Genomic DNA, 27,969 nt, shown 5'->3' with positions numbered 1-27,969 from the left:
TCATAAAGCTCATGAATGGCAATATGCCATGTAACTTTTCAAATCACTGGCTCCTTTGTCCTTTACATGAAAGACATGAATTTCTCAGCAACATCTGGCATGCCCTTACAGAAAACACACATCCATAAAGTGAAAGTGACAGGCATCTCGGGTTCATTCTGCAGGTAACATGTGAGGTCAGCTCACAACACGTCAGAGTCTTGTTCCCTCCTTCTTTCTGTTTCTACGTTAATTTGCACTCTTTACCTTGCTGGAAAAGTCCACATTGGTCAGTTTCTAAGGACACATTGCTTATTCTGTCCTTGCAACACCAAGTCCCCAACTCTGATATTTCCTGTAGCAGGGGTGGATGGGTGGGGACAGGCAGATAGGGTGCTAGAAGGGGCGCCATGAACAGCAAAGGGGAGAGTGTGTCCTTTGGGGAGAGGCAGGCTGGCGTGCCTTGTTCTATGCCCTAACCGTCCATGCCCCTTTCCTTGCAGAGGCCTCCAGAAAGACTACCGAACAGATACAGTGTTTGGAACAGACGTTCCCTGTTGGTTTGTACACAACAGTGGAAAAGGTTTCATTGATCGACATTACAAGGATTACTTTGTGCCTCAACTCTATAGCTTCCTCACATGGCCTTAAAGGTTTGGAGTTTCGGAAATTACATGTATAAACCTACATTTTCCCCTGCCACTTTTGCAGTCATTCTTCAGTTTGAATTATTTTAAAAACAAACCAGTTATCAGGGTCGTTTATAAAAGCTGTTGACACCTACCGAGAAAATAAATGCTTTGCAAAACTTTAGGATTTTGTTGCATTTTCAGTTCTCAAGTGTGTTCATCTGTTGGCATAGCCTTGCCCAGGGTACCTGTGAAGGCCCAATACACTTAGCCGAGATTCCCTCCAGTGTTGGCCTCGGAGCCACGTTTTAGTCCCCGAGGCCTGTATAAGTCAGGGGTTCTCCAGAGAAACAGAGCCAATAGGAGCTATGTATATATATGCAGGGTGGGCTAATGGTGCAGGAGACCCTAGGAAAGATGTTCTGGTTCAAAGGCCATTAGGCAGGAAGAACCAATGTTGCAGATGAAGTCCAAAGGCAGTCACTTGGGGGAGGGTCAGTTTTTTGTTCTATTCAGGCCTTCAACTGATTGGATGAGACCCACCCACCTTAAGGAGGGCAATCTGCTTCGCTCAGTCTACCTTTTTAAATGTAGATTTCATCCAAAACACCCCCACAGACACACCGAGTATAACCAACCCAGTTTGACCAACTCTCAGGGTCCCCCCAGGGCCCATCTAAGTTGACACATAAAATAAGCTATGACAAGGTCTTAGTTGACCAGCTAGCCGTTCTCCAAAAATAGAAACACAATTGGGTAGGTGTCTTCTGATTAAATTATAATCCTGTAACAGTCCTCCCTGACATTATTCTAAGATCACCTTGGAGATTTTGTTGCTCCCAAATTCTTCACATATTTAAAATTGCTCAGGATATTATCTCTGATGGCTTACTGCACAGTTTTAACGTTACTATGAATTCTGACAGAATCACAGTTCCCAGTGCTCTGGAAGCCCCTCTGTGAAGCACAAATCTTGAACACCAACACTTCCTTAGTACTCCCTGTAGACCTTTGATTTTAATTATAGTTAAGTGATTCCTAAGAGTAAAGCCACTTCATTTTAAACCTTATTGATCAGATTTATTTCAAAATAAATTAACTAGTAAATTGTGTCCAAACAAAAGGTTAATGACATTTATAAGGCAAAATAAACAAGTTTAAAGTGAAATTGGGTGACCAACTTTATGATGTCTGTGTAGATTTTGGTGATACAATCCAAGTGTTACCCATTGTAATTCTGTGCTTTCCTTCGTTTGTAACTTTCTTTTAAGAATCAGTTCCTAAAAGGGGCACACTTTCAAAGGCCAAAGTGATAAAATTACACTTATAAGTTTTTAAGGTGCATTTTTATGAAATTTTCTCTCCATAATTTGATAAAAATAATTTTTCATTTTAGAAAGTAGCGAAAACTGTCTCTTCTTGGAATACCCAACCCACATTTGAAAAAATGAGTGATTGCCTTTTGACCTAATTGTAAAATATTAAATAAATACGATTATTTCTATAATCCAGTCTCAGTACTGAAGAGGAAAGTGGCATTGCCTTTTAGTTTTATACTTCTATAAAAACTGGTCACCTGATACATTAAAAAAAAAAAAGTACATCTTCTCTATTTCCTATTTCAAAAATACTAATCTTTTTTTTTCCAAAAATACTAATCTTAAAATGCTAATATTCAACCCAAACTTCAAAAGTGGGTTCTTGTAATTGTTACTTGGTAAAAATTTTAACTTTAAAACTTCTCCTTTAGCGAAGTTTAATTTGATTCCTGGTATTTTCTATGTGCTCTGTTGCTTTTAGGAAGAGGAAAATGCTGGCGTACATATTTACATGCCGGCTATTGAACATTAGATTCCTATCGAAAGGACTAGATTTAAAATCAAATCCATGTTATTCAAATTATCAATACTTTGCTGAAAGCTAGTGTTTTGAAATGCATTGCCTGTAAAATAATCTTATTAATACTGTTTGCCAGGAGTTATTTTAGTACTTAGTGGTATGAAGTCTTAGGCAAGTCATTCTACATGCTTTAAAGGATCACTTCATACTATACACAGCAGCATCTCTTCTTCAGCCTTGTCCCACCAGGAAGTGACTCCACAGACTCAGTGAAGGCCCAGCCCTGACAAGGCTGCTCACACTCTCTGAGTTCCACTCCACATGTAGCTAAGGTCTGCTCCTTTTCAGTTACATGAACTAGAAATTTCCTTTCCTTTTATTTTTTTTTGTGCATAAGCAAATGTGAGCTCGGTGTCCTGTTTTCTGCATCCCTGAATAATAATACATGGCTCTACTTTAAAACATGTATAATTCAACATTGCTGGTGGGATTGCAAATGGTGCAGCCCCTTTGGAACAGTCTGGCAGTTCCACAAAATGTTAAACAGGAAATCACATGAGTTACAGTGTGACTCAGCACCTCCACTCCCAGGAACTGAAAGCATGTGTTCACACTGAATCTTGTACACAAAAAACTGACTGAATCTTGTACACGAATGTTCACAGTATTCATAATAGCCCCAAGGTGAAAACAACCACAATGTCCATCAACTGATGAATGGATAAAGAAAATGTTGTCCATCCATATAATTTCCATTTTATTGCTGTTCAGCAATAAAAAGGAATGAAGTGGGGGGAAAAAGGAATGAAGCACTGATACATGCCACATGGATACCTTGAAAACATGCTGAGTGAAAGAAGCCAGACCATGTATTGTATGATTCCATGTGTATGAATGTCCAGAACAAGCAAACCCTTAGAGACAGAAAGTCAATTAGTGGCTGCCAGGGGCTGGAGAGAGAGGGAGAAAAGAGCGACTAAGGGACAGGGTTTCTTGTTGGGAGGATGAAAATGATCTAAAATCAGATAGTGGTGATGGCTGTACAACTCGACAAATATACCAAAAACCACTGAAATCGTACATATTACATGGGTAGTATTATATAGTGTGTGAATTATATCTCAATAAAGCTGCTATTTAGTTTAACTTTTGAAAATGTATATTTATATTTACAATTCAACGTTACTACTTTACTACAAAAATATAAATTTAGAGTATATGAAGAATTTCCTCTAGTTATATGATTCTAAATTGTATTGTATAAAACACTTTACAATAACATTCTTTTAATGAAGATTAAAAATCAAGGAAATGTTACAAAGGAAATAAAAATATCGACAAATTTACATGGTTTTGATATTTCATGAGACATAATTAGATTTTTCTCTAAGTTTCGCTAAACAACTATACAGTAATAGTTAAACAAATCCATTGGTTTATACAAAAGAAACACCCTCACACAGTAGAGTCTAATAATGCCTTGGTGAACACCAATTTGATGCATTAGGACTTTAATATGCTGTTAACAAATTTTCAAACTCAAGCAAGTTTGGAAATGTCTTCATACTGAATTCCTTCAACTCTGCGTCCTTTTAAAGGGCCCTACAAATTAAAATAATTGAGGAAAAGGTTAAAAACACACATGTATTTAAAAGACACAAAAATGACAGTACACTTCTGAATACAAATTTGGCTTTTCCATATCCTGAAAATACCATCCAGGACACTAACGTTTCTATCGCTATATATTTTAAGAACATTCTATGGCTTTCTCATTAAGAACTAGCACACATTCTTCAATGGTATCTGAAAAGTGTTATCACTAGATACTGCGGTGAGATCTGCCAGCTGTTCACCATCTCATCTGCCTCCTGGATAGTTAGATTTCCTAGCTCCCCGTGTGGTTAGGTGTGGCCATGGAGCAGCCCACGGACGTGCACAGAAGGATGTGTGCCCCCGCCAAGCCCAGGCCATGCTGTCCTCTACCCTCAATCCAAAGCTCCCCGTTGGTCCGCCTGAAGCACACAACATGACAGCTGTAAAAGCCACTTGTTGAGGATGGTAGAGCCACAAGTTGGAAGGACCCCGGGTTCACAATTACCTCTTATTAACTCTTAGAACAGAGCTGTTCCCTGATCAAGAGCACCATTTTGGATTTTTAGCATAAGAGATAAACCTCTATTATGTTTGTACCATTATCAATTTGATAATTTCTTTCTCTCCTTCCTTCCTTCCTTCCTTCCTTCCTTCCTTCCTTCCTTCCTTCCTTCCTTCCTTCCTTCCTTCCTTCCTTCCTTCCTTCCTTCCTTCCTTCCTTCCTTCCTTCCTTCCTTCCTTCCTTCCTTCCTTCCTTCCTTCCTTCCTTCCTTCCTTCCTTCCTTCCTTTTCTTCCCTCCCTCCCTTCCGTTCCTCCTTCTCTCCTTTCCTTTCTTCCTTTCCAGCAAATATTATTTTAAGTAATATAAATACTCAAACATGTTTGTCTAGTTTGGCTGTGACAATTGGGCTGGTCTTTATTATAGAAACTGAGTCCAACTTTAAACATATTTTCATCTTCTCCTCATATCCAACAAAAAGGGAAAGGGGACAACTAGATGTGAAAGACAGTACCTGTCATAAGAGCTGACACAACCTGAGAACACAGAGTCTAAGAATATGGGCTCTGGGCCTGGACTGCCCAAGTTCAAATCCCGCCCTCCTCAAGTGACTAAACCCTTCTGTGGTCCATTATCCCCTACTGGGGAATAATAAAGTACCTATATTACTGAGTTGTTGGTAAATATAAACGAGTCAATACATATAAAGGGCTCAGAACAATACCCGGAACATACTATGAGTATGAGCTCAATAATTTTCAACTCATTATTAAATCTTTTGGCTAAAATTTAAAAGTTGGTCCTCTCCCTTGCAAAATAGAAAATGATAATGACTCCAATCCTGAACTGAAATTTTAACATTTTTTAGTGAGACACACGCCTTTCCTTCAAGAGGCTTTCTAAGACGCCATTCTTTTAATATGATCATAATGATTATATGTAAGGGAAATAAGTTCCCAGATAAAGCATAACCCAGGTTGAATCTTACATTATCGAGTTTAAAAGATCTATGGTCAATTACACTTTTATGATAAGACTATGAGGCTGAGGAATAAGAAGGGAGCTAGACATTTGCATTAACTAGGCAAATAGCTAAAAAACTGAGGCTATTTTTGAACAATTTAACTGTTTTTAAATCTGCTTAATAAATATAAAAATTTCAAATATTATGATACTGACACAAATTTAAGATTCCAGAAATAAAAAAAGCAGGAGAAATCACTTGAAAAGTTCGTGTGTTTCATGGCAGTGTCTTGGAGAAAACATGGGACATAACAGAGACACAGCACCAGAAACACAGACTTTTTTTCTTTTTTTAATATGGAGGCAGGCAGCAAAACAAAAATGGGGAAAAAAAACAACAAAGAATAAGCAGGTGGGATTCCTCTTCCAAAAGTACATGCTGCTTTGCAACCAACCAGAAAGGTAGATTTCCCCCTAGGTTCTATTTCAGTACAGCTCTGTAAGCAACTAAGGCTTTAGAAAGAAAGATGAAACTGGGGGTTTCCAGTTCTTGAAAATCATACAAACTGTAAACCAAAGGTATCCGGATGGAACTTAGGAATAGCCTCAGTTGTAATTAGTTGTTTTGTGTTTCTTTGAGATGAAAACATGAGACAGCATCTAAATTGGATAGTATTATAAAATAAAAAGTAGAGGAGGACCAACCTGCCATGGAAGTGGGAGATTTCCCATGACTTACACTGACTGACTCAGAGAGAAAAACTTACTGACTTAAAAACTCAATCTGTTCAGCCAGACTGATAAAATCTTCAACATCCTTTTTTTCTCTTCTAGTTTATGTGACAGTTTCTAGGTTAGTACTGTCAGGGTCAGGAAAAAAAAAATAAAAGGCCTAATTTAGTTAAAATGTAATATCTCTCAAATAAAGACCCAAATGCTTTTTCCAGAAAACCTTCCTGAGACACAATTCTCTAACCAATCCATACAGGGGTTTAGGGGCCTAGGAACTCCTTAAGGTAAAACATAAAAATTGGCAGTTGTGTACAATTTTTTCGGAGAGAGTTTAGAACTTTCACAAGGCTCTCCACAATGTGAGCACTTAACTGTACCGGAGATGAAGAAGTCTTTCATTTAGAGAAAAAGATACGTAATGCATAGTTCAGAGTCCTAAAAAAAAATTAGGCAGTGGGGACGAAGCATGTTTCAGATCTTTCCTTCTAAAGACGTCTTAGGTCCCCGATGGCCTCACACACAGACCGGTCACTGAACGAGCAGTTCTAAATCAGTAAGCAATCTTTGATGTCAGATTTCTTTAAATGAATTATTTTATTGATCTCTTCTCCCTTAATCCTTTATGAAAGGAGTAGGGATGTTTAAAAAAATTGACCTCTGGCTTTTCCCCCATTAATTATGACTCTACATTCCCCACGAATTATACCATGCCAAATTGAGTTTTATATTATTAGATATGAGAGCAAAAACGTTAGGAGATGAAACTACATATTGTATACAATTTTATAAAATAAAAGACTAGAAAGGAATAGACTAAAGTATTAATGGGGGTTATCCCTTGGCTGGGAGATTATGGGTAATTTAAAAATTATTTATATTAAATTGTATTTGCACAGTGAGTATTGCTATAGACTGTGTCCCACGCAGAATTCATATGTTACAGCTTAATGCCCAATGTGATGGTATTTGGAGGTGGAGCCTTTGGGAGGTGATAAGGTCATGGGAGCAAGACCCCATAAATGGATTTCTGCCTTTATAAAGGGACCCCAGAGAGTTCCCTTGTCCCTTCCACCATGTGAGGACACATGAACCAGGAAGTAAATCTACCAGTGCTTGATCTTGGACTTCTAGCCCTCAGAACTAGGAGAAATACATTTCTGTTGTTTATAAGCCACCCAGTCTGTGGTATTTTGTTACAGCAGCCTGAACAGACTAAGACACATATACATTTCCTTTTTAATCAGAAAATAAAATGCTCTAGCAATGGTAGTCACTAGAGAAAATAAACTTACTTACAAATTTCCGAGTAGGAGAGAAGGCAAACAAAAAACCCAAACTCTAAAATAAAACAAAGATCTATCCAACAAAAGAAAAATGGCACATTTTCAGAGCATTTTAAAATTTCTGTCTTTGTGTAAACACACTTACAGTTTCGATGACTATAGTAGCTGAAAAGGTCTTCTCATTGATGGATTCTAAGGTACCTTCATTTCCTCTGTAGCCTCCATTTAAAACGAGAATTCTTTTTCCTACAATAGAAAAGAATATGACACCGAATGCAAAGAAAAGGTCTACTTTTTTCTTCTACTTTGTTACAGCAAAATGCACTGAATGAATATAACGAAAACCAAAGCCCTTCTCTTAGAAGTTCTTGATCACTTAAAAACTCTGTAATATTCTAAAGCATAGTTGTAGATACTTTGATTACTATCATATTATAAGACTCCTCATTTTTTCCCCCACTTATTTGTCAAAGGGATATGTTTTCATTTTAGATTGCAAGGTGTGTAAGGTATAATACTTGGAGGAAAAGCTCAGAGTCCACAAGTAATCAGAAAAAAACTTGCTTGCTTTACTTTGTCTCGTTTTAAAATCATAAGACGGTTTGGCAGTTTCATAAAAGAGTCAACGTATGCTTATCATATAACTAAAGCCATTCTATTTCTAAGTATTTTCCCAATAGAAAAGAAATCATATGTCCACTTGCACGTGAACGTTCACAGCAGTTTTATTTCTAACAACCCAAAACTATAAACATCCCAAATGTCTATCAACAGGTGACTGGATAAACACACAGTAATGAAAGCAGATGAATGGTTGCCTGTGGGAAGTCAGGAGACCACTGGAGGGGTGGGAGAGAAGGATTATAAAGGGAAATGAGAGAACTTTGAGGGGGTAATGAAACATTTATTATCTTGATTTCAGGAATGGTTTCATGAGAGTAGTCATGTTTTAAAGCTTATCAAATTGTATATTTTATACAAGTCCAGCTTACTGAATGTCAATTACATCTCACTAAAGCTGAAAAAAATATTTTTAATCCATTAAAGGAGTTGTATTTTAGAGGGGAAAAAATAAAGGATCTGAGAAGCGAAATTTTAGAGACTAACATTATTACTGTGGCAGCAATGATATCACCGAGAAGAGACTGGGTCAGACAAATGAGGTGACCAAAGTAGCATTAATACTAGATATTGCGTTAGTGCCCAAATGATCGAGATAATTAAGAAAAAGCAAAAGCAAAATAATACTGACTTTTACTACCGTGTTTTCCCAAAAATAAGACCTAACCAGAAAATAAGTCCTAACATGATTTTTCAGGACGACATCCCATGAACATAAGCCCTAATGCGTCTTTTGGAGCAAAACTTAATATAAGACCCAGTCTTATTTTCAGGGAAACACGGTAGCTCAGGTACCTAAATATATTAATATTAATAATAACCCTAATATGGCTGAATTTATCAAGACATGTCTGTGTTTTGTTTCTGGAAAAAAATAACTTTAGGAAGGCAAATTTATTCATGCCACAAATAGCTTCTCAGAGGACTGGCAAACTACCACGTCACCTGAAATGAAATAGGATCAGCTATACTAGCAGTTGCTAAAAAGGAAGCTCGTCTCTGTAACTATCAGGTAATCTTAAAAAACTACAGTTTAACAAATGAAATCACTCATTTTGTTGGTATTTGCATTAATTAGTCTGCAAAAAAGGTTTACCTGGTGCAGGAATTACTGTTTCTAAATGAGTCTGGTCAAGTTTCAGCTTGTCTCCAGAATCAATCATCTTTACAACAGCTGTGTATCTGTCAATTACTTCCTGTTATGTAAAATCAACAATTTTAAAAACAGAAGAGATATGTGAACACAAATTTCAAAAGACAGAAATCAGTAAAATGAAAACAAGTGAACTTCTAGTCAAAAGATAAGAGTAGCTCCTTCCATAAATGACACTGTTTTATAAATTCTGTATACGATTTCTCAATCTATGTTTCTTAATAAAGAATTCAATTCAAAGCTTAGTTTAAGGTTTTCATCGGGAAAGAATAAAAGGCTGGTGATCTTAGAATAAGACTTTAAGAAATATAATGAGAGGGATAATTTTGCCCAGCTTCCAGTACAGTGGAAGGGCAATTTCTGCACGCACAGGCTGGGCACTCAATGAAACTAGATTCAGGAAAAGCAAAAGGGAGAAAAGGACTGGGGTGTTGATTTTTAAATTTTAAACTCCTAAAGCGGCCAAAAGATGGTCTCTCAAGCCAAACACAAGGAAGTCCTCCTTGGAATCCTGAGGACACAATTATATTGCGCATCATCAATAAAGAGAATGCAGCTTACTGGTTAGCAAGGCGTGCCCACTGAGTTTAAGAGGTACCAGTGGGATTTCATACACACTATTTGCTCTAGTAAGAAAGCAGACCAAGGTTAAGTATAAACGGTGGTTGGAAATGACACATCTTTCCAACAATTAGGAATACAACTTTCCTTTTATGGAACCATCAAGAACCTTAGACAGATGGTTTCCGCTACTATGACTTTATTTTTAAGGCATGGCAAGATGGCTTTACTCAGTCACCCATCAGCCCCTTTCACAGATTCCATTCATAACTATGTTCTTACCTTAACAATGCCCTTTTTCTTATGATACTTCTCTCCGAGTTTTTTGGTTATAATTTTCACAATGATTTCCTACAAAATAACAATAAAAAAATAAAGATGAAAGGTAAGATATAGATTATCTTTTCCGTTTTACTCCTTCATTTTAAACAATGTTCACCAAAAATCATCACAAAATATAACTGCTCCGCTAAATAGGAAATTTTGGAGTTCTAAGCCTTCCCAATGATGGTGTTTCCTTACCAATCTTTCATTCTTTCTTTCTCTTCTTCTAAAACATGGTTACCAAGGGGAAAAATATACATCTAATGGCAGACTTCCAAAGTGCATGTTTTTTGAAATCTAGGACCTTTACCTATAAATCTCAACTCTAGGAATTCATGTCTTTCATAGACAGCTTCTTCTTTTCTGTCCATCCCAGGAAGTGAAAAGTATCAAGGATTTTATACTGTTGGTGTTCACTGCTGATAAAAACGCAGCCAGCCAGTCTCCCAGGGAAGTCCCAGGACATGACACTGTCCACAGTGTTTTTTCCTCCATATGCTGCTTTGAATTTTTGCTACAAGCAGGATTGTTCCAGATTAGCTCCAGCTAAAAGTATCATTCTTCTGAGCAACTAATTCTGGAATGGGAGAGAACGCTGGGCTTATTGCATAATAATGCATTCTGACGTGCTTCTTTCTCGTTTTCCTAGTTTGGATTAGCTGTGTAATGACTGATAGTAAAAATGACATCGCCTAACTTGCTGCAATACTCACTATAATTCTACATTTGCTACTTTGAACAACTATAGTAGGTAGTAGGTGGTCACAAGTACTCCATTAAGCCATGCTAACAATTATGTTAATAAAACTTCAGTAAGGACTTTGTGGGGAGGATATTCAATAGTAGGAAGACGAGTCTAAGAGAAGACTTGACGGGCCTTATTCTTAAGTGTCTTGCCTACTTTCTAAGTAAGCCAAATAATGCCTAAACAGCTTCTCTGATTTAGTCAGAGTATTTCGGGACTGAATTTCTCATAGGCCCTCATGGGTACACATTCTTAAAACTTAAAGGTAACTCATCACATCATTTGACTTTTTGACACATGTTTGTAATAGATCTGTTCAAAAACTGCCTTTTCTGAGTTTAAAAAATGAAGCTTTCCAGTCTATCTCTGTGGACTACTGGCTATTTTAACAAACATTGCGTTTTTCAAAATAAGAGATACACTGAGTCATCAGAGCACTATTGTTTGACTGTCACTTGTAACCTACCACTCTGTAAGGGAAAGTATGAAGAAAATCTGAACAATTTACCAGATGAGAAAATTATCAACAGAAAATAAAATTTAACCAAAAGTTTTGGCAATGGAAAGAGAATTTTGGGACTAACTAAAATTTGGAATACTTTGCCCTTTTTTTCTTTTTTTTTTTTCTTTTTGCTTTTAGTTTGTTTTCTTTTTCCTGTAAACCAATGGTTCTTCACCAAGGGTACATATCAGATTCACCTGGGAGGTTAGTGACCATGTCTATGCATTTCACACCAGGAGGCTAGATGGCAGTACTACCAGAGCCTGCGTAGTTTGAAATCCCATGACCTATAGGACCCTAAGCTTCTGTCTCAGAGGATGGGTGTGTGCAATAAATTATGCCATGAATGATGTTTGCTATCATGGAGACTAACGTAAGCATAGGAACTAACGTAAGCATAGGAACAATTTTCTTAATCACTCCTGGTTAAGAACTACTGCTTTTTTTATACATTTTCATAAATATATAATGCTAACTACTCTAACTGGAAAAGGACAATAATTCATGGATGGTTGGTTTCTTCCCTACAGGTCCTTCCTTTACGAATCTTAACCCAAACTTCTCAGAGAGAGTCAGGGTGAGTTACGCTTCCCAGGAAGCAGTATTGTTTACTAGTTGAGAGTACAACCTACTGAGTCAGGTTGCCAGGGAAATCCTGGCTCACCACTTACTAAATGGCCTTGAGGAAATTACTCAAATACTCTATGCTTATTCTCACCTATAAAACAGAATAATAACAGGAATTACCTGGGCTGATCAGAGAATTAACTGAAACAATTCATACAAAAGGCGTATTTTCCATTGAACACAGCAAGTGTTTTTGTATCAAATAACTTATTTGATGGTCTGTGACATGATCACCAGGTAGAAATGTCTTTCATTATATACGAATATAAACTAAGGCACGAATGCTAAATTATTTTCAGGCCTAGTGGCAGAATGACGATGACAATCTGAATCAGAACTTTGGACTTGACCTTCCAGGTTATTATTAATCTTATTTTTCAAATCAGAAATTACCTAAATAACACACTACTTTTCATTCTCGTGCTAGTGATTAACCCAGTTTCCTTAAGAATAAGGCACCCTGAAGGTTTTATACGACTTCACATCTCTGTAAGTTCAAAACACATCATCAATAAAGAACAATTTTAAAAATTATTTAAATGTTTTCAAATTATTATAAAATTAGTATCTTAAAGTAATAAACAATAATAACGAGCAAAATACAAAGCTTTCCTTGAGTTTGTAAATCGAAACCTGTTTTGTTTTGTTTTTTGACAAAGTACCTAAAGGGGCATTCTAAGTTCATTAAGATAAGTTGAAAACAAGGACTTCTGCATTTGCAATTCTATTTTTTAATCTCATGTCTGAAACTAAAATCTTTTGTTTTATAGTGAAAATGGAAAATAATTCCAGGCTTCAATTTAAGGCGCCCATAAACAAGTTTGGCATTAAAATCAAGGACTATTACCGCCCATAAACATGAAGTCACCCTCCAATACAGGTGCAACCAATAATTAAAGATCAAAGAGGAAAAAAATCTCATTGAAGTCATAGGTCTAGCTATCAAAGTTATACGTAGTTGAGAAATTTAGTCATTTATACCAAATGCTATTGAAATCATTCACTTGAAAGTACATTTAGAACTTAGGGAGCTCCAGCTGAATACATACGGGCTGCAGCCAGTAGTCTGTTCGGGAAGCCCTTTTCTTTCCCTCTTCAATCTATAGGACACGAAGACAAATATAAAATGATCTCTTCAAAATTCTAATTCATTTCAAGCAACATTCTATTTAGCAAAAGAACAACATATGAGGTCAGACAATTAAGTTCATGAACTCATCCTAGAAAAAGTGCCCCATACCTCATTGCTGAATATCACTATAGTCACCTTCGAGGTACTCCCCTTGGGGGGCTATGACACTGATGCCAGGGCCTAGTCCATCCTTCAAAGCAATTGTGGAATTCTTTCTGGAATGGCCATCAGAGCTGTGGTCATATTTCCCTTGATGTTCTGAATGTCATCAAAATGTCTTCTTTTCAGTATTTCCCTTATCTTCGGGTAAAGAAAGAAGTCACTGTGGGCCAGATCAGGTGAGTAGGGAGGATGTTCCAATACAGTTATTTGTTTATTGGCTAAAAACTCCCTCACAGACAGTGCTGTGTGAGCTGGTGCATTGTTGTGATGCAGGAGCCATGAATTGTTGGCGAAAAGTTCAGGTCGTCTAACTTTTTAACACAGCGTTGTCAGCACTTCCAAATAGTAAACTTGGTTAACTGTTTGTCCAGTTGATACAAATTCACAATGAATAATCCCTCGATATCAAAAAATGTTAGTTAGCAACATTCATCCAAGTTCATGAACTTAATTGTCACACCTCGTAAAACACATACTTCACAAAAGATCAGTGATATCATTTGTATGCTCTGATAAATAAAAATAAATATTTTATTTTTGCAATTAGTCTTTGATTAAAAAAACGAAATCTGGACTGAAGAAAAAAAACGTGATAAAACAAGTCAATTGACCAAGAAAATAAACACAAACCACCTTGCCTTGGGCAAGGCCATCTGCCAGTCCTATGCGGCCCTCTCCCTGCCTCCTCCCATGTCACTGTGACAAGCTGGAAAACAGGCGTTATTTTCATGTGGTAAAAACAAAACAGTGACAGAGCAACTTAGCACAGCAAGGTTAGGGACACTATGATGGCGAAAATGAGCTTCCCTGTTGGATAAGGAAAATCCAGCTTGTGAACAGAGGGCAAGGAACATACAACCAGCAGAGACGTATAATCACTAAAAGCATGACCAAATGAAAAGAGAGCAGGCTGGCCATTGTGGCTCTACCTCACGCAGTCTTCTTTCTCAACTGCTAAGACTTAGAACCCAAAATACCAACTTTCAAGGGGACGGAACAGTGTGATTCTTCAGTTGATTCTAAACCTCATTTCAATTTCTCCAACTTTTCAATATGAACAAAGACTATTCTAAATTTAGCACAGATTATATTCAAAGCAGGTAAATCTGGCTTTCCATTTGCCTTTGAATTAAATTTAAAAACTCTTGTCATGGCCTGTGATATTCTTGTGCTCACCATGCTCATCCAGCAACATGGCTCTTTCCTTCAGATGCTTGAATTAGAGACCTTTCCCACCTTAGAACCTTTTCACAAGCCGTCTCCGCAATCCCTGCCCTCAGCCCTCTTTGGCATGTAGCATTTTGTCATTACTTATTCACTGATTCACTTGTTCACAGAATGTCTCTCTCAATAGAATGAAAGCTGCGTGAGACACAGGGACTGTTTTTCTCCTACTCGCAGACCCAGGATCTCGCACCATGTCTAGTCCGTAACAGCGACTCACTGTTTGTTGAACGATGGGATGAGCACATCTCACAGTGCACTCACATTACTCTTCAAGCTTCCAGACTTCCCTGCATGGTATGGACTCAGAAACAAGGAAGACCAAAGAGTGACCTCCATCCCTTCACAGTGGAAGAAAAGGGATGGGGAGACTAGAGGAAATGACATTGCAGAAAAAGGAAGCTGCTTCTTGGATCCATTTATCCTTTCTCGTTGCCTAGAATTTCTCTTCTCTTGCACTTATCTCATAAATTTACTGATAAGGTAAGGTCATGTGTTAGGAGGGAGGAAGGAATATTCAGGGGGTATACTAAGAACCTTCTGCAGAACGGCTCCATGTTCCAGGTAGAAAGTATGGCCCCAGATCCAGATAATTACAAGTTTTCAATGATTGATCACATAAACTTAGCCATGAGGCTAAATTAAATTAAAGCTATGTCACAGCCTTCTCCTACTGGCTAGGAGGCAGTAAGTGGAAGTCAGACAAGAGGAGAGCACAGATTGGGGGGGGGGGACCATGGAGGGTGCCAATTTCACAGAACCACAGAAGGAGACCAGCTTTAATTTCCAGCTTCCATTACCACCAAAGTCCTTCTCACTGACCTCGACTGCCCATAGCTGCATGGAGAGTCCTGCAGACAGTACTTGAGGCAAGAAACTAAACCTCGGTGGGGGATTCCAACTCTATGCAGATGGAACTGCATCTCAGCTCCTTTTCCCTCACCTAGTATATGCACAATTTCGAACTTTACATGAATCGAATAATGGTGAAACTACTTCAGTTTCTCTAATTTAAACTGCATTCATTATTCCTCTAACACTAACGAGTTGATAAGGCAGTTCGTGCACTGTACCTCCATGATTTCATCGAGTGCAGATTTCTTTTTCTTCTTTTCTTTTGGTTGAGCTGAGCTCTGAGAAGACTCTTTCCGTTTCACCAATGCTGTAGTCTCTATGATCTTCAGTGCACTTGGTCCCAAAGAACTGAAGAACAGAGGAGCCGTGCTTGTTAACGAAAAGTACACACAGAGGGAGGGTTTATAATGTGCATAATGAACAGCACAGAAGAAATGTCTCACGTGATTCATCTATAATAGATTACTCAAAACAAGAAAGGAGCTGTCTGTGTCCCTTAGCGGACTACAGGCACAGGAGAACAGGTACCCCTTCCAGTCTCTAACCCCCATCTGCCGTCACCTCACCCCTTCAGTTATAATAGTGCCAGAATAATCAGCTCAGCAGTGATGACGGTATTGGTTCCAGTGTGAGGCAGATCAGGGTTTGAGGCTACTTCTGCTTAACAAAAATTAACATAAGACCGAGTCAATAGAATATAATAAATATAATATAATATCGCTCGTATTAATTTTTGCTCCAAAGATGCATCAGAGCTGATTGTCCGGCTAGGTCTTATTTTCGGGGAAATGCGGTAGGTGTTAATTCTAAAATGTTTTGATCAATGCTAAGACATTTGGCAAGTCATTCAGAAGCAGTTATACACTGTTGACTCGGCCTAACCATTTCCTTCAATTCTCCTACCAATCATTTAGTGTAGTCTATAAACTAACCAAAAAAACAAAACAAAACAAAAAACACAAAACACCCTGAGTTAGGCCCTAAATAAACATGTAAAATGCTAAGTAAAATAGAAAATATCATCCAGCTTAAAACTAAATTCTTGTATATACTGGTACCTTCCTGAATATCTTCTTTTATATTTAGCTTTTTAACCTCTTTAACTAAACTGAATGCACTGCACATAACAAACAGTGAATAAATATTTGGTGAAAGAATATGTAAGAACTAGAAGAAAAGAGAACACGAGAAGTGGATAGAAGTACTGACTACGTGCTAATCCACGGTTTTGTAAACTACAGCCTCAGGGCCAAATCCAGCCTGCGGCCTGTTTTTATAAATATGATTTTACTGGAACACAGCCACATCCATTCGCTTATGTATTGCCTATGGTTGCTTTCTCACTCTGACAGCAGAGTTAAGTGGTTGTGACAAAGAATTATATGGCCAAGAATGTCTAAGATATTTACTATGTGGCCCTTTGCAGAAAAGAGTTTCTGACTCCTGCCTATACTACACCATCTAGAAAGAAAGGCAAATATTACTGAGTGCCTACTAGTGGATTCATACTGTACTAGGTGCTTGTATGGAGGAAACAGGTCAATAACTTAGTCTCTAGTCTCAGAAAATCTTAACACAGCAGGTGAAACAAAAAAGCATACCCAGCTAACATTTAAACTTGCTAAGCAGGTTATGATAGAAAAAGAAATAGTATTGCAGTAGCATAGAAGGAACCATAGACTGCAGGATTTACGGAGAAGCAACAGTTCATCTTTAATCAAAATGAGCCTTTCCTCAAAAGACAGAATCATCTTATGACAGGCAACTAAGAAAAAAAACAGCTGCTACAAAAACTACACACACACAAAAACCCCAACCAACCATCAAACAAAACCCCAAAATGAAAATTACAACCAGAAAAGGTCATTCACAACACTGCTGCTTTTGAAATATAGTAATGGACATTTCCCACAATTCTCAAGCTCTAAGGTACCTGTTCATGCAGCTCACTCACCTTGACTTGGAAGATGCTGCTGCTGAACTACATGCTCCTTTATTCAAATTAAATGTAACTAGAAGAGAACAATTGGTGTTCCAGGTATTTCAGGAAAACTGTAATAAAACTTAGCACATAAGATACCACAATATATCGACATACAAATTCATGAACATTCTGAATAGGTGAGAGCCGGAATGCTCCTCTCCAGAGATCACGAATTCCTGTAGAATGTGCTGGATGGACGCTGACAGGGCTGGGAAAGACCTTCCTATGACTGAGCTGTGGCAGACAGCTTTGGCTGCCTCTCCATCCCACTGCCCCTGCTCCCCTCACCAGCAGGAATCCAGTTTTGTTTAGATGTCCAGACCTATCACACATGGCTCAGAGGATGCTATGGTATGAATGCTTTTGTCACCCCAAAATTCACAACTAAATGAGTTGAAAGCCCACGCCCAAGGGGATGGAATTACAAGGTAGTACCTTTGGGTCTAAACCAATCAAGATAATCTCATTGCCGTTCACAGTGACTGTTCATGAGGTGGACACATGACAGTCTGGCCAATGACATTCAAAAGGAAGTCCGCAGGAGGGGTGTCTTGTGTCTCCTAGGAAAAGTTTCCTCGCTTATAGGGGACTCCAGGAGAGAGGAGAGATGCTCTATGTCATCGTCTGGACAATGCTCAGTCTGCATATGATGGCAGTGCTGGCAGCCACCTCGTGTCCAGCTCCTGATAGTATGACATCCTGAACTACCCTCCCTCTGGGACTCTTGGTATGGCAAGATCTCTCCTTATTGACTAGGTTGAGCTCAGTCAGTGTTGTTATTTTGTTTCTTGTAGCTGAGGGCATCACATCCAATTCATTAGTACTGAGGAGAACAATGCAATCCAGATGGATTCCATGTCTTACTCCCAAACATGTGACTAGCTGGTAGGAGAACCAATACAAAACCATCCACGTTAGAAAAAAAAGAAAGAAAAAAGTACAATTACCTTTTTCTTCATCATTTTCTCTGCTTAATTCCGTAAAAATAGGAGTCTCCTTAGGGGGGAAGAAGGTTGAAGGTTTGGTTCAAAGTGAATTTACTATCAACATTCAATATTCCAAAATTAGGACTTGCTCCCTATGTTACAAGGCAGCTCTAAGATATAACTCTAAAAGGATGAAGATCCTAATTAAGAAATTATATGTATTGTAAATATTCTCCGATTGAGTGATTTTATAGGATTTGTAAATCTTTTGTTCACTGCTGTATTCCCCCGTGCCTGGCACACAAGAGGCACCCAAAAAAGATTTATTAAAATAAATGCCTTGATCCAGTTATTCTAACCCCTGAACCACCACCATGCCATCCCTTCTCCACTTACCCAGGTTTTGCCCATTAATTTTCCAACAATCCTCAACCAAGGGGCTATACATAGCTACCTCCAGACACTCCCATCCTCCCCAGGCTGCAGCCAGTAGTGCCAGCCCTGTACGTGCCCCTTCCCCACGCCCTACTCTCTCCACTGCCAATCTCTAGCACTGCATTCATCAAATTCTGGACAAATGGTCTTTCCATTTCTTCCCCATTAAGGACAGCCTCGTTTTAGGAGAAGGAAGCCGAGGTTTAGAAGGTGATATAATTATACAAAAGCGTGAAGTCCGTAAGTAAGGAAGGGACCCAGGTTTGTCTCAACTCCAAAACCCGAGCTTTGAGACTCGGCCATTTTCTTTTCTCCTCCTAGTTACAGAACTAGACCTATAAAACGCAATTCTGGGCTTAAAAGAATAAGCAGTTTTACTTGTTTGGCCCTTTTCAGTTACCTCTCTCAATGATACTGTTGCCCACCTGTTCTTTGCCTTCCAGACCTCTTCTCACTTGCTCTTCAATAAATTTGGCAGTTTTTTCTTCGTCATCAAGGTCCTGCTTCTTCTTTTTCTCTAGTTCGAGTTGCCGGCGGATGGTTTCTGGGTCCCTGTCTATGTACTGAATATACCAGCCTTTTGGTGTCTCATCCACTTTGCACAAGCCTGAAAAAACAACCACACAAAAAACCAGACACCATAAATTTGCATATAATCAAAGCTAAAGGTAAATATAAATGTGCTCTATCTCTGCATTATTTACTTATTCATTCAAATGTATGCATTCATGCAGTACATGAATTTTCCATATTCATAATGAGATTTAGATACTTTAAGTGAAATATTTTATCTCTTTGAACAGAAAAAAGTTATCACTCTGATTTTTAATGAGCTAGGTTGAGGCAACATATTTAAAAAAGGAAAACAAGTGAAAGAAGTATTATCTTGTTTAGTAATCATTCAACTGTCTAAGTATTTAACGTCCAATGAGCATGTGATATTCTGCTAACTTAACTAAGTAGAAATAGTCCACAAAAATGGAATAGAGTAACGCACTGAATAAGTAATACATGGACACAAAATTTCCTTCTCTTTTCTTCTTCCCAACTTTTCATCCTATGAAGTTTAAAAATTGGAAAAGAAGCCATAAATTGTAAAAATCTCATTAAGAAGTAACACGTTTCCTAAAGTGAAATGAATATGGCGGTGGGTGGGGGTAGAAGAGGAGTGACAATAATCCTTAACCTACGTGAGAGGACACTTCAGTGATAAATCTTGACACTGTCAAAAGAACTATTCCAGACACTGATACTTGACTGGAGTACACAGAACCAACCCCGGACTACTCCACTCCTCTCCACCAGTTTTTAATCGCCCTACCCATCCTCTTTTCCGTAAATTTACATAGAAACTATGACAACTCGTTCTCTCCCTGCAATGGAGCCCATCACATCTATTCAAGTATGTCTTACTCTTACCTTCTCTGCCCAGCCACTTGGTAAAATCAGTCAGCGTCTCCCACTGAGTGGCATTCATATGGATGTGTTCTCGGTGGCTGATATATTCATTGTAAACAATATTGTTGTGAACTCTCTTAGTGCCTAAGAACAAAACAGGACGCTGTTGACCCTGAGCAGGTTGTAAGGTTAGGAAGTTATTATGTGCATAATGCTTAAGATGCTCACCAAAGCGTCTCCTGAGAAGTTCTAGAAAGTCATTGCGGAATTCTCTGGGAGAGAAAGAAAGGAAAGCATGAAGGTAATTTCTGCAAATATATAGCATTACTTTCCTGAAATTTAAGCCATCGTACAGTTTGAAATCTCAAATGATATATGCATATATGTGAATATCTGTTATGAATTTTTACGAATGGAACAAGGAAAGAATCCCAAAAGATTATAGCTTTCAAGAATTAAAGTCAACAGTCAGTGTGGAGTCGAAATTTTGTCTTGGCCAATCAGCCACAGAAAAAGTGACAACACGTCTTTTGAGAGGGTCCTTAATGAAGTCTCTTAGCACTACTGACTGTGTCATAATAACTGCATTCTACTGATGATACCAAAACTGCCCTTATTCCACAAGATACTGGTATTCAATGTATCCCTCTGAACTGAGGCCACTGTGTTAAGTGCTAGACAAACATAGGTGAATAAAACATAGATCTTGACCTAGGTTACAATCTAGCAGAACCAATCATAACAGAAGTCAAATTGGAAAAGAGATGTAACAAAACATCATAGAACGAATTGTGGAAGATGCCGGAGGTGATCTTTAATATGGGTGGTAAAGTATAAACAGGACTTTCACAAGTGAAGAGAAAGAGAAAGCCATTCCCATCTGGTAGAGACAGGAAAGTATCACAGGTTTGAGGAATGACAATCTACTTTGGCTAACATGGAGGGCCGATAAAAATGAGTGTGACAGTGGGGGTAGAATAGAAAAACTGGGAGAAGACATAGCTGGAAAATGTTAGGGTTAACCTTTGCAGTGCCTTGAAGGTCATATTAAAGAGGTTAGGTTTTATGCAGATGATAGAAAAGCATGAAATAATTTATTTAGGAGTTAATTAGGGAAAGTCTGTGATTTCCAGAGATAATCCTGGTGGACAGTATACAAGGATAATTCCCAGAGTGTGGTCTCCAGACCAGCAGCATGGCCATCACCTGGGAACCTGATAGAGATGCAAAGCCCGCAGCCCAACCCAAGGTCAAGTGAATCAGAAAGTGGGCCTGGGGTCTGCCGGCTGTCTTCACAGCCCTCAAGGTGAGGCCTCAAGGTGATTCTGCTGCACACACTGGTCTGTGACCAGAGGCACAGAACTTGTATAGGAGGAGTAAAGGCAGCAGGTCAGGATACCAGTGAGGAAGTCACTGAAACCTTTTAGGAGGAGATGATGAGAGGATAACAAGGGTGTAAGTTTACAGGACACTATAGAGGAGAACCCACGTGAAGGAATTCCCGGAGGGCTCTGAGCTTAGCAGTCTCGGGAGGCAGTGATTATTAGCCAGCGCAGAAGAACCAGCAGGTGGGGTGGAGAGAATTCTAAGTTCAGCTTTAGAAATGTTGACTCTGATATAGCCTTCAGGAATATAGTTCAGGAAAAAAAATCTATAACTCAAGACAGATGTTAGGAGTGAACATCTACATTTAGGAGTTTATGTTTATCCAAACAGAAAGGTAACAGAATAACGTAACTCATGGAGACTGTGCAGAGTGGGATGAAGGAAGCCAAGCGGGCAACCAGAAGGAGCTGGGAAAGGAAGAGGAGTTCATGCAGGAAGTGAGCTCAGACCGAGTGGTAGGAGGGTAATCAGAAAGAATGTAAATCGGAGAGCTGTTTCAATTGAGAGTAAAGCTTACCCACTGAAGAAAATCAAGGGAAGAAAGACTTCGGGAGACTGAGAGAGGCACAAGTCAGTTACCGTGGATGGAGGAGTGAATGGAAGGTGACCAGGAAGGCACTGAGTATAGACGGCTCTTGCCAAAATACCTGGTATTTCCCAAAGTGTGCCATTTGTACCCCGGTGGTATTCAAGATGGTTTTAGGTGGTTGACTGATAAATAATTTTTGCCTTTTTCACTGTGTTGTCTGCCTTGGTGTCATAAAAGCCATGGAGGGTACACCTACTGGCCTCTTAGCCAAGTCAAGGCAGTGGGCAGTGATGCCAAACTACCAGCAGTCAATGTATTCTTCACGGCCTGGCACTCGCAGTGAAAACCAATGCTAGCTGCATCAGGAATGTCCTTGATGAAGCACCAAGTATTATTACTTGCATGAATTCTCAATCTTCGAGTACACACATCTTTCTAATATTCTGTGCGATGAAATGAGAATTATGAATAAAGCACTTCTGCTGCTAGACGATGGTTATCTTCAGGAAAAGCACTTGTGTGACTGTTTGAGCTGTGAGTTGAAACTTTTTCACCGAATACCATCTCTACTTGAAAGAATGACTGACATAAACCATGGTTATTCCAAATTGGATATTCAGTAGAAACTTTCTTTAAAGTATCCAAAATGAGACTGTCATGTCAAGGAAAACAACTTACAGCAATTGTTGCCAATGATAAAATTTCAGCTTTAATGAAAAAAATCTGAATTTTGATAAACTAATATCCACCACCATGACTTTGACATGCTTCCAAATACTTAAAGATGTTTCTGATGACACTGATGTTGAGATTAATGAATATAATTTTATGATATTGCATAATAAAATGTATCACCATTCGGAAGATCTGTGTAACTCAGTGAACCAACATTTTCCAAATAACCAGTGCATGGTGTTACAAAATCATGCATGAATACACAATCCAGAGTCAAAGTTTTCACTTTGACTCAATGTACTTTAATGTGAGAGAGTACGAAAAGTTCACTGATAGGGTTTCAAATTCCACATTGCAACTAACTTTTAAGAAATTACCACGTGTTGTGTTGTGATGTAATACCAAAGCGGAATATTCAAAATTATCTGAAAAGACTACTAAAATACTCTGCCCGCCCCTTCCAACTACAACTCTATGTAAAGGCTTGGCTTTCTTTATGTGCTTCAACCAAAACATTCTGAGATAGAATGAATGCAGAAGCAGATGTGAAAATCAATTAAGCCAGACATTCCAGAGATTTGCAGAAATACAAAATAATGCTACTTTATCACTGTTTTTTGTTTTGTTTTAGAAAACATAGTTATTTTTCATTAAAATGTTACTTATTTTAACACGTAATATGTTTGCTATTATTTTTAATGAATTAATGTTTTTCAAAAATTTCTCAGTTTTAATCTACAAGTATCAATAGACATAACCCACATAAATAAAAGCTCTTGGGAATCTTCAATAATGTTTAAGACTGTAAAATTTGGTCCTAAGACCAAAAGGTCTAGAATTTTGGAAAGAGATGGATAAAAGCAAGATTAATTATTAATAGTAATAATAATAATAAGTAACAGCTAATATTATTGTGTATTGGGCATTCTTCTAAACACTTTAACAGTATTAATTCATTTCATCTTCATATAAACCCTATGAAGAAACTATAATACTTAGAAGAAGGTACTATTTTTAGTCCCATTTTACAGATAAGGAGAGTTAAGCACAGAAAAACAGTGGACAGGCTCAGATTTGAAGGTTTAAAATCAGGCTGAAAGACAGTTTCCTTTGTCTAAAGTGAAGGAAAAAGAAAGGCTGAATTGCGAGAAACTATTTTCTTAACAATTTCATACTATGATAAATTGGCAAAGGAAGACAAAAACTGAGCACAGAGATAATATAGCTGTCATGTTAATATGTAAGGAATAAACAGAGCCTCCGAGATATAAAGTATTAAGCATCTATTAAAAGTCCAACTGAATAAAGCTTATGAGATAAAGATGTCTTTGAGTTACTTACTCTGAAAAATAATCCATAAACTGCTGAGGATTTTCTGAAGCCAGCAATAGTTGTCTCTGATGAGATTCAGACATACAATGACACTTAAAGCCATTCTACAAAAACATAAAGGCAGTAGTTAAATTCTGACTTAGGTCATCATAATGGGCCCTGAGTAGAAGTATGTAATTAAACCGTAAAAAGCTGCTCTTTGATGATAAATTGTAAAAAAATAATCAAATCACTAGCTTGTAAGCACCCTATCATTAAAAAAAAAATTTTTTTTTACGAAGTTGAATTTAGCAACCCTGCTAATCAAAGACTAATCCCCAAGATTAAAGAGACAGAAAAATAGTACTTTAGAAAACAGATATTAGTAAGAAAAATTTAAAAAAAAATAAAATAAAAAGAAACGTTACTGGGCACAGTAGCAGAAGAGTGATTTGTTGTTTTTGACTAAATTTAACCAATTCCTATGGAGCACCTACTTCCTATAGAGTGTTACTCAAGCATTTCGAGGGATATAGTGAAATAAAATAGGTCATTAGTTAATTTCCACTAAGAAACCATTTTTCATTCACTCTTCCTCTCCTTTATCTCATTTTCCAAAACACATTAATTTTTTTATTGTTATAGTTTCAACATAATGGGCAGACATTTACACCCCTCACAGAGTGATAGCCCCCCCAAGTCTACTATCTTAAAATACATTCGTGCATACTATAGAACCTTATGTTAAACATACTAAATCTGTATAGTCTTCAGATGATTGTTAAAAACATGTAAGTTTTGACTTTGTATCTGTTCTACTTACCACTTGAACCTGATTCTTCACTAGTAATAGAAATGAAAAACGTGCCTCTCCTGACCCCCATCTCAATGAACAGCACTATTCCACACCCAATCACCACGCCAGGACGAGGATGGTTTCCCGGTGTCTTCTCCTTCATCCCACTTTCTATTCCTCATTAAGTCTACTCAGCCTTCTCTGTAACCTCTTCTTGGTCCCATTGCCACTGTCCTGATTTCAACACTGAATCTTGCTTAGGGTACTTTCCTATCCTAATCTTTAGTCATCCACAGACCTCCTACAAAATTCTTGCTCATCTTTGCATCTCACTTACTTAAATGTGTCTTAAAAGGAAACTTAGTATCGGTCTCATAAATGAAACACCAGTCCCATTTTCCCCAAATTAAAAATAAGTCAAAATGAAAACAAAATAATGTTATTAAATCCTGGAAACCCAAGGAAGGAGGGGAATACTCTAGCTCTGACCTTCCTCCCCCTTTATCTTCCAATATCGAGACAGAAGACAGACCCCTATTTATAGGGGTCAACTTCTCCTCCCCCAGGCTGGACTCCCTGATAGTTGAAGGGCAACGAACAGATCTGGGGGCAAAGAGGCCAGGACCAGCGGAAATGCCTTAAGGAGAAGGATTAAGCATTTCTTTTCCCTTTCCCATTGGAATTGTATTTCAGGATGACATTTGAGAATAACCCAAAACTAGCTGATGAGAAGCTCATTTTTATAAATAATTGACAACCAATAAGAAATGCACGAAGAATTAGAAAAATAACCACTTTGCAGCTCCTAATGAAATAACTGACTCAGGCAAAGTTGCTAAAACACATGTAGGTAAAAGGTTGATGGGAAACTAGATATATGACCATGATTCCAAAGAATCACTCCACTCATTACTTGCTCTTACAAGAGAGACAATATTACTTCCTAACATTACAGGCTGTCATCTTTACTCACTCACCTTAGCACTACTGGACATAAGGGCTCCCCTACGTGATGCGATATGAAATACACTGGCTCATCTATGAAGTATTCTTTCCCAAAATGCTTAACCTGAACCTAATCAAGCCTTTAGGTCTAAGTCCCAGTTTACAGAAACTACAAGAGTTAGGGAAAGAAGACAAAAGACAATCACAAAGAAACAATTCAACATATCCAGAAGGTGGGAATGCTCCCTGATAACTGACTGAGTTAGTCTCTTAAGTCAATGTCAAGAAACAAATTGGGGTGGGGAGTGAATGCTACTCTAAATTCAGAATTGAGAGAGAATTAAAAGTCCCAATAACGTGGAGCACAGAGATTTTTAGGGCAGTGAAACTATTATACTATAATGGTAGATACATGTCATTATATATTTGTCCAAACCCACTGAATGTGCAGCACCAAGAGTGACCCTGATGTAAACTATGGACTTTGGTGATAAAGATGAGTCAGTGTAGCTTCACTGATTGTAACAAATGTACCGGGGGAAGCCATACATGTATGAAGGCAGGGGACACACACATACATACATATATGTATATCAAATCTCTGTACCTCCCACCCATTTTTGCAATGAATCTAAAACGGCTCAAAACAATAAAGTCTAGTGTTTTAAAGCCTTAATAACCAAATCCAATTCACAGTTTTTGATTGGATCCTGGCTTAAAAAAAAAACTGCTTTGAAAAGCATTTGGGGGAACAAGTGAGGAAACACGGGTATGGAACAAGTATCAGACAACGTAAAAGCATTTTAATTTTGTTATGCGTTGATGACATAGATTGTGACTCTAAAAAAAATTCTGATATTTTAGAGATGCATATGTAAATATTTAGAGGTGAAATATCCTTCTGTTTATAATTTAAACTATTTTTTAAAAAAAGTAAATGTGGCAAAACACTTAAAATGTTAGATCTGGGTAGTAGATACATGGATGTTCATTGCACGAGTCTTCATGTTCTGTGTGAGAATTTCCCCTTGACTTAAATGGAAAGAACGAAAGAGAAATGAAAGCGAATAACCGCATCAGTGCTATTCAATACGAGTCCCACCTAAAACGTCGCATCCCACACTTCAGCAGAGGAGACTGTGCCCACTCCCCAGTGCTCTTCCGTCCTTACCAGTCGGCCCTGCAGAGGAAAGCACCACGACGTCGCGAGCCCGCTCCTCAGCACCCACATCGCTAGTGGGCAACAGCGGCGACTGCACAGCAAGGACGCAAAGCTTTCCGAGATCTGCCCCAAGACCCCGACTCACGTGACACAGAACCCATTTAAAACTCACAACCACCTCACACGTAGGCACAGTCCTGGTCCCCACGGTGCGGACAAGTAAACAGGCAGAACCTAACTTGCCCAAGAGCACGCAGCCAGCAAGCGGTGCGGCTGGGCTTGTGATTCTGGCCGTCTGACTGTGCCCACACCTTCCCAATACCATCGCGGCACATACCACGGGCTGAACATGCGACTGCTGGATGAGCAGCGCACAAGAGCTTATCGCTCCGTTTCCTCTGCTCCCGAAAAGAGCCGTGAGTCCTCAGCGTCCTGTTTCGCGTCTAGTCCGGGGGGAATGTTATTTCTACTGCCCAGGCGTCCGGGCATTTAACCACTCAGGCCTCCGTTTTACGAACGCTTGAGGAGGATCGCTTACTTCTACGAGAACGGCAAAACCTTTTCTTAGTCGTATTTCTTGTCTTTCGGGGGCAGACTGGGGAAGACGGGGGCGTCAAAGAGCCCTGGTTCCCCGCCAGGACCGGCGCTGCAGGAAGGGATGTCCCTACTGGGTGGAGCAGCGGGCCCGCCCGGTGCAGACCCCAGGACTGGGGACCTGAGACCCAGGCCTTCACCCCCGGCGTCCGGGACCCGAGCCAGGACTTGCAGCCGGACCCCGCCAGGCGAGAGGCCGGGGCCCGGGCAGGGGCCCCCCCGGGCCGCCTTACCTCGTCCCGGCACTGCTTCTGGCACATCTGGCAATACCAGCGCAGCTTCTGAAGCCCTTTGGATTTGATTCTGTTGGCGATGGCCTTCGGGGTAAGAAAGTCTGACTTCCCCATCGCGACCACTGCAGCGATTACTTTTTGGGACCCAGTGCCCGGCCAACCGGAAGC

At 38.8% G+C, this 27,969-nt stretch overlaps 2 protein-coding genes across 4 annotated transcripts in view; one reads left to right on the top strand and one right to left on the bottom strand.

Annotated features, from left to right (window-relative positions):
• ITIH2 (inter-alpha-trypsin inhibitor heavy chain 2) overlaps positions 1–1,704 on the top strand; it is a 33,041-nt gene extending 31,337 nt beyond the window's left edge. For 2 of the 3 annotated variants that reach the window (XM_081053778.1, XM_081053779.1), the window contains one exon: positions 483–803. In XM_081053778.1, the coding sequence (XP_080909904.1) occupies positions 483–630 (148 nt within the window). In that variant the 3' untranslated portion in view covers positions 631–803. Of the gene's footprint in view, positions 1–482 lie in introns of all 3 variants that reach the window. The other variant, XM_081053777.1, reaches the window with a different exon arrangement.
• Positions 1,671–27,968, bottom strand: KIN (Kin17 DNA and RNA binding protein). The gene is made up of 13 exons (XM_081053807.1): positions 27,802–27,968; positions 24,102–24,196; positions 20,399–20,442; positions 20,192–20,314; positions 19,198–19,379; positions 18,359–18,407; positions 17,382–17,439; positions 15,646–15,775; positions 13,104–13,154; positions 10,139–10,207; positions 9,239–9,338; positions 7,667–7,767; positions 1,671–4,049 (listed from the first exon to the last, which is right to left on the bottom strand). The coding sequence occupies exons 1-13, from the start codon at positions 27,913–27,915 to the stop codon at positions 3,987–3,989; spliced, it is 1,179 nt and encodes a 392-aa protein (XP_080909933.1). The 5' UTR covers positions 27,916–27,968; the 3' UTR covers positions 1,671–3,986.
• Position 27,969: the final 1 nt, after the last annotated feature.

This window comes from Rhinolophus hipposideros (genome assembly GCF_964194185.1).
Source record: "Rhinolophus hipposideros genome assembly, chromosome: 1".
In the NCBI taxonomy this organism is placed as follows: Eukaryota; Metazoa; Chordata; class Mammalia; order Chiroptera; family Rhinolophidae; genus Rhinolophus; species Rhinolophus hipposideros.
The sequence above is the reverse complement of the archived record's forward strand: the minus strand, read 5'-3'. Positions and strand labels throughout refer to the sequence as shown.

Coding starts and splice junctions, on each gene's coding strand:
- KIN (XM_081053807.1), bottom strand. CDS start 27,915: ATGGGGAAGTCAGACTTTCTTACCCCGAAGGCCATCGCCAACAGAATC. Junction 19,380..20,191: donor CAAGTGGCTGGGCAGAGAAG/GTAAGAGTAAGA, acceptor TTGTTTTTTCAG/GCTTGTGCAAAGTGGATGAG. Junction 13,155..15,645: donor CACTCGATGAAATCATGGAG/GTACAGTGCACG, acceptor CGTGTCCTATAG/ATTGAAGAGGGAAAGAAAAG.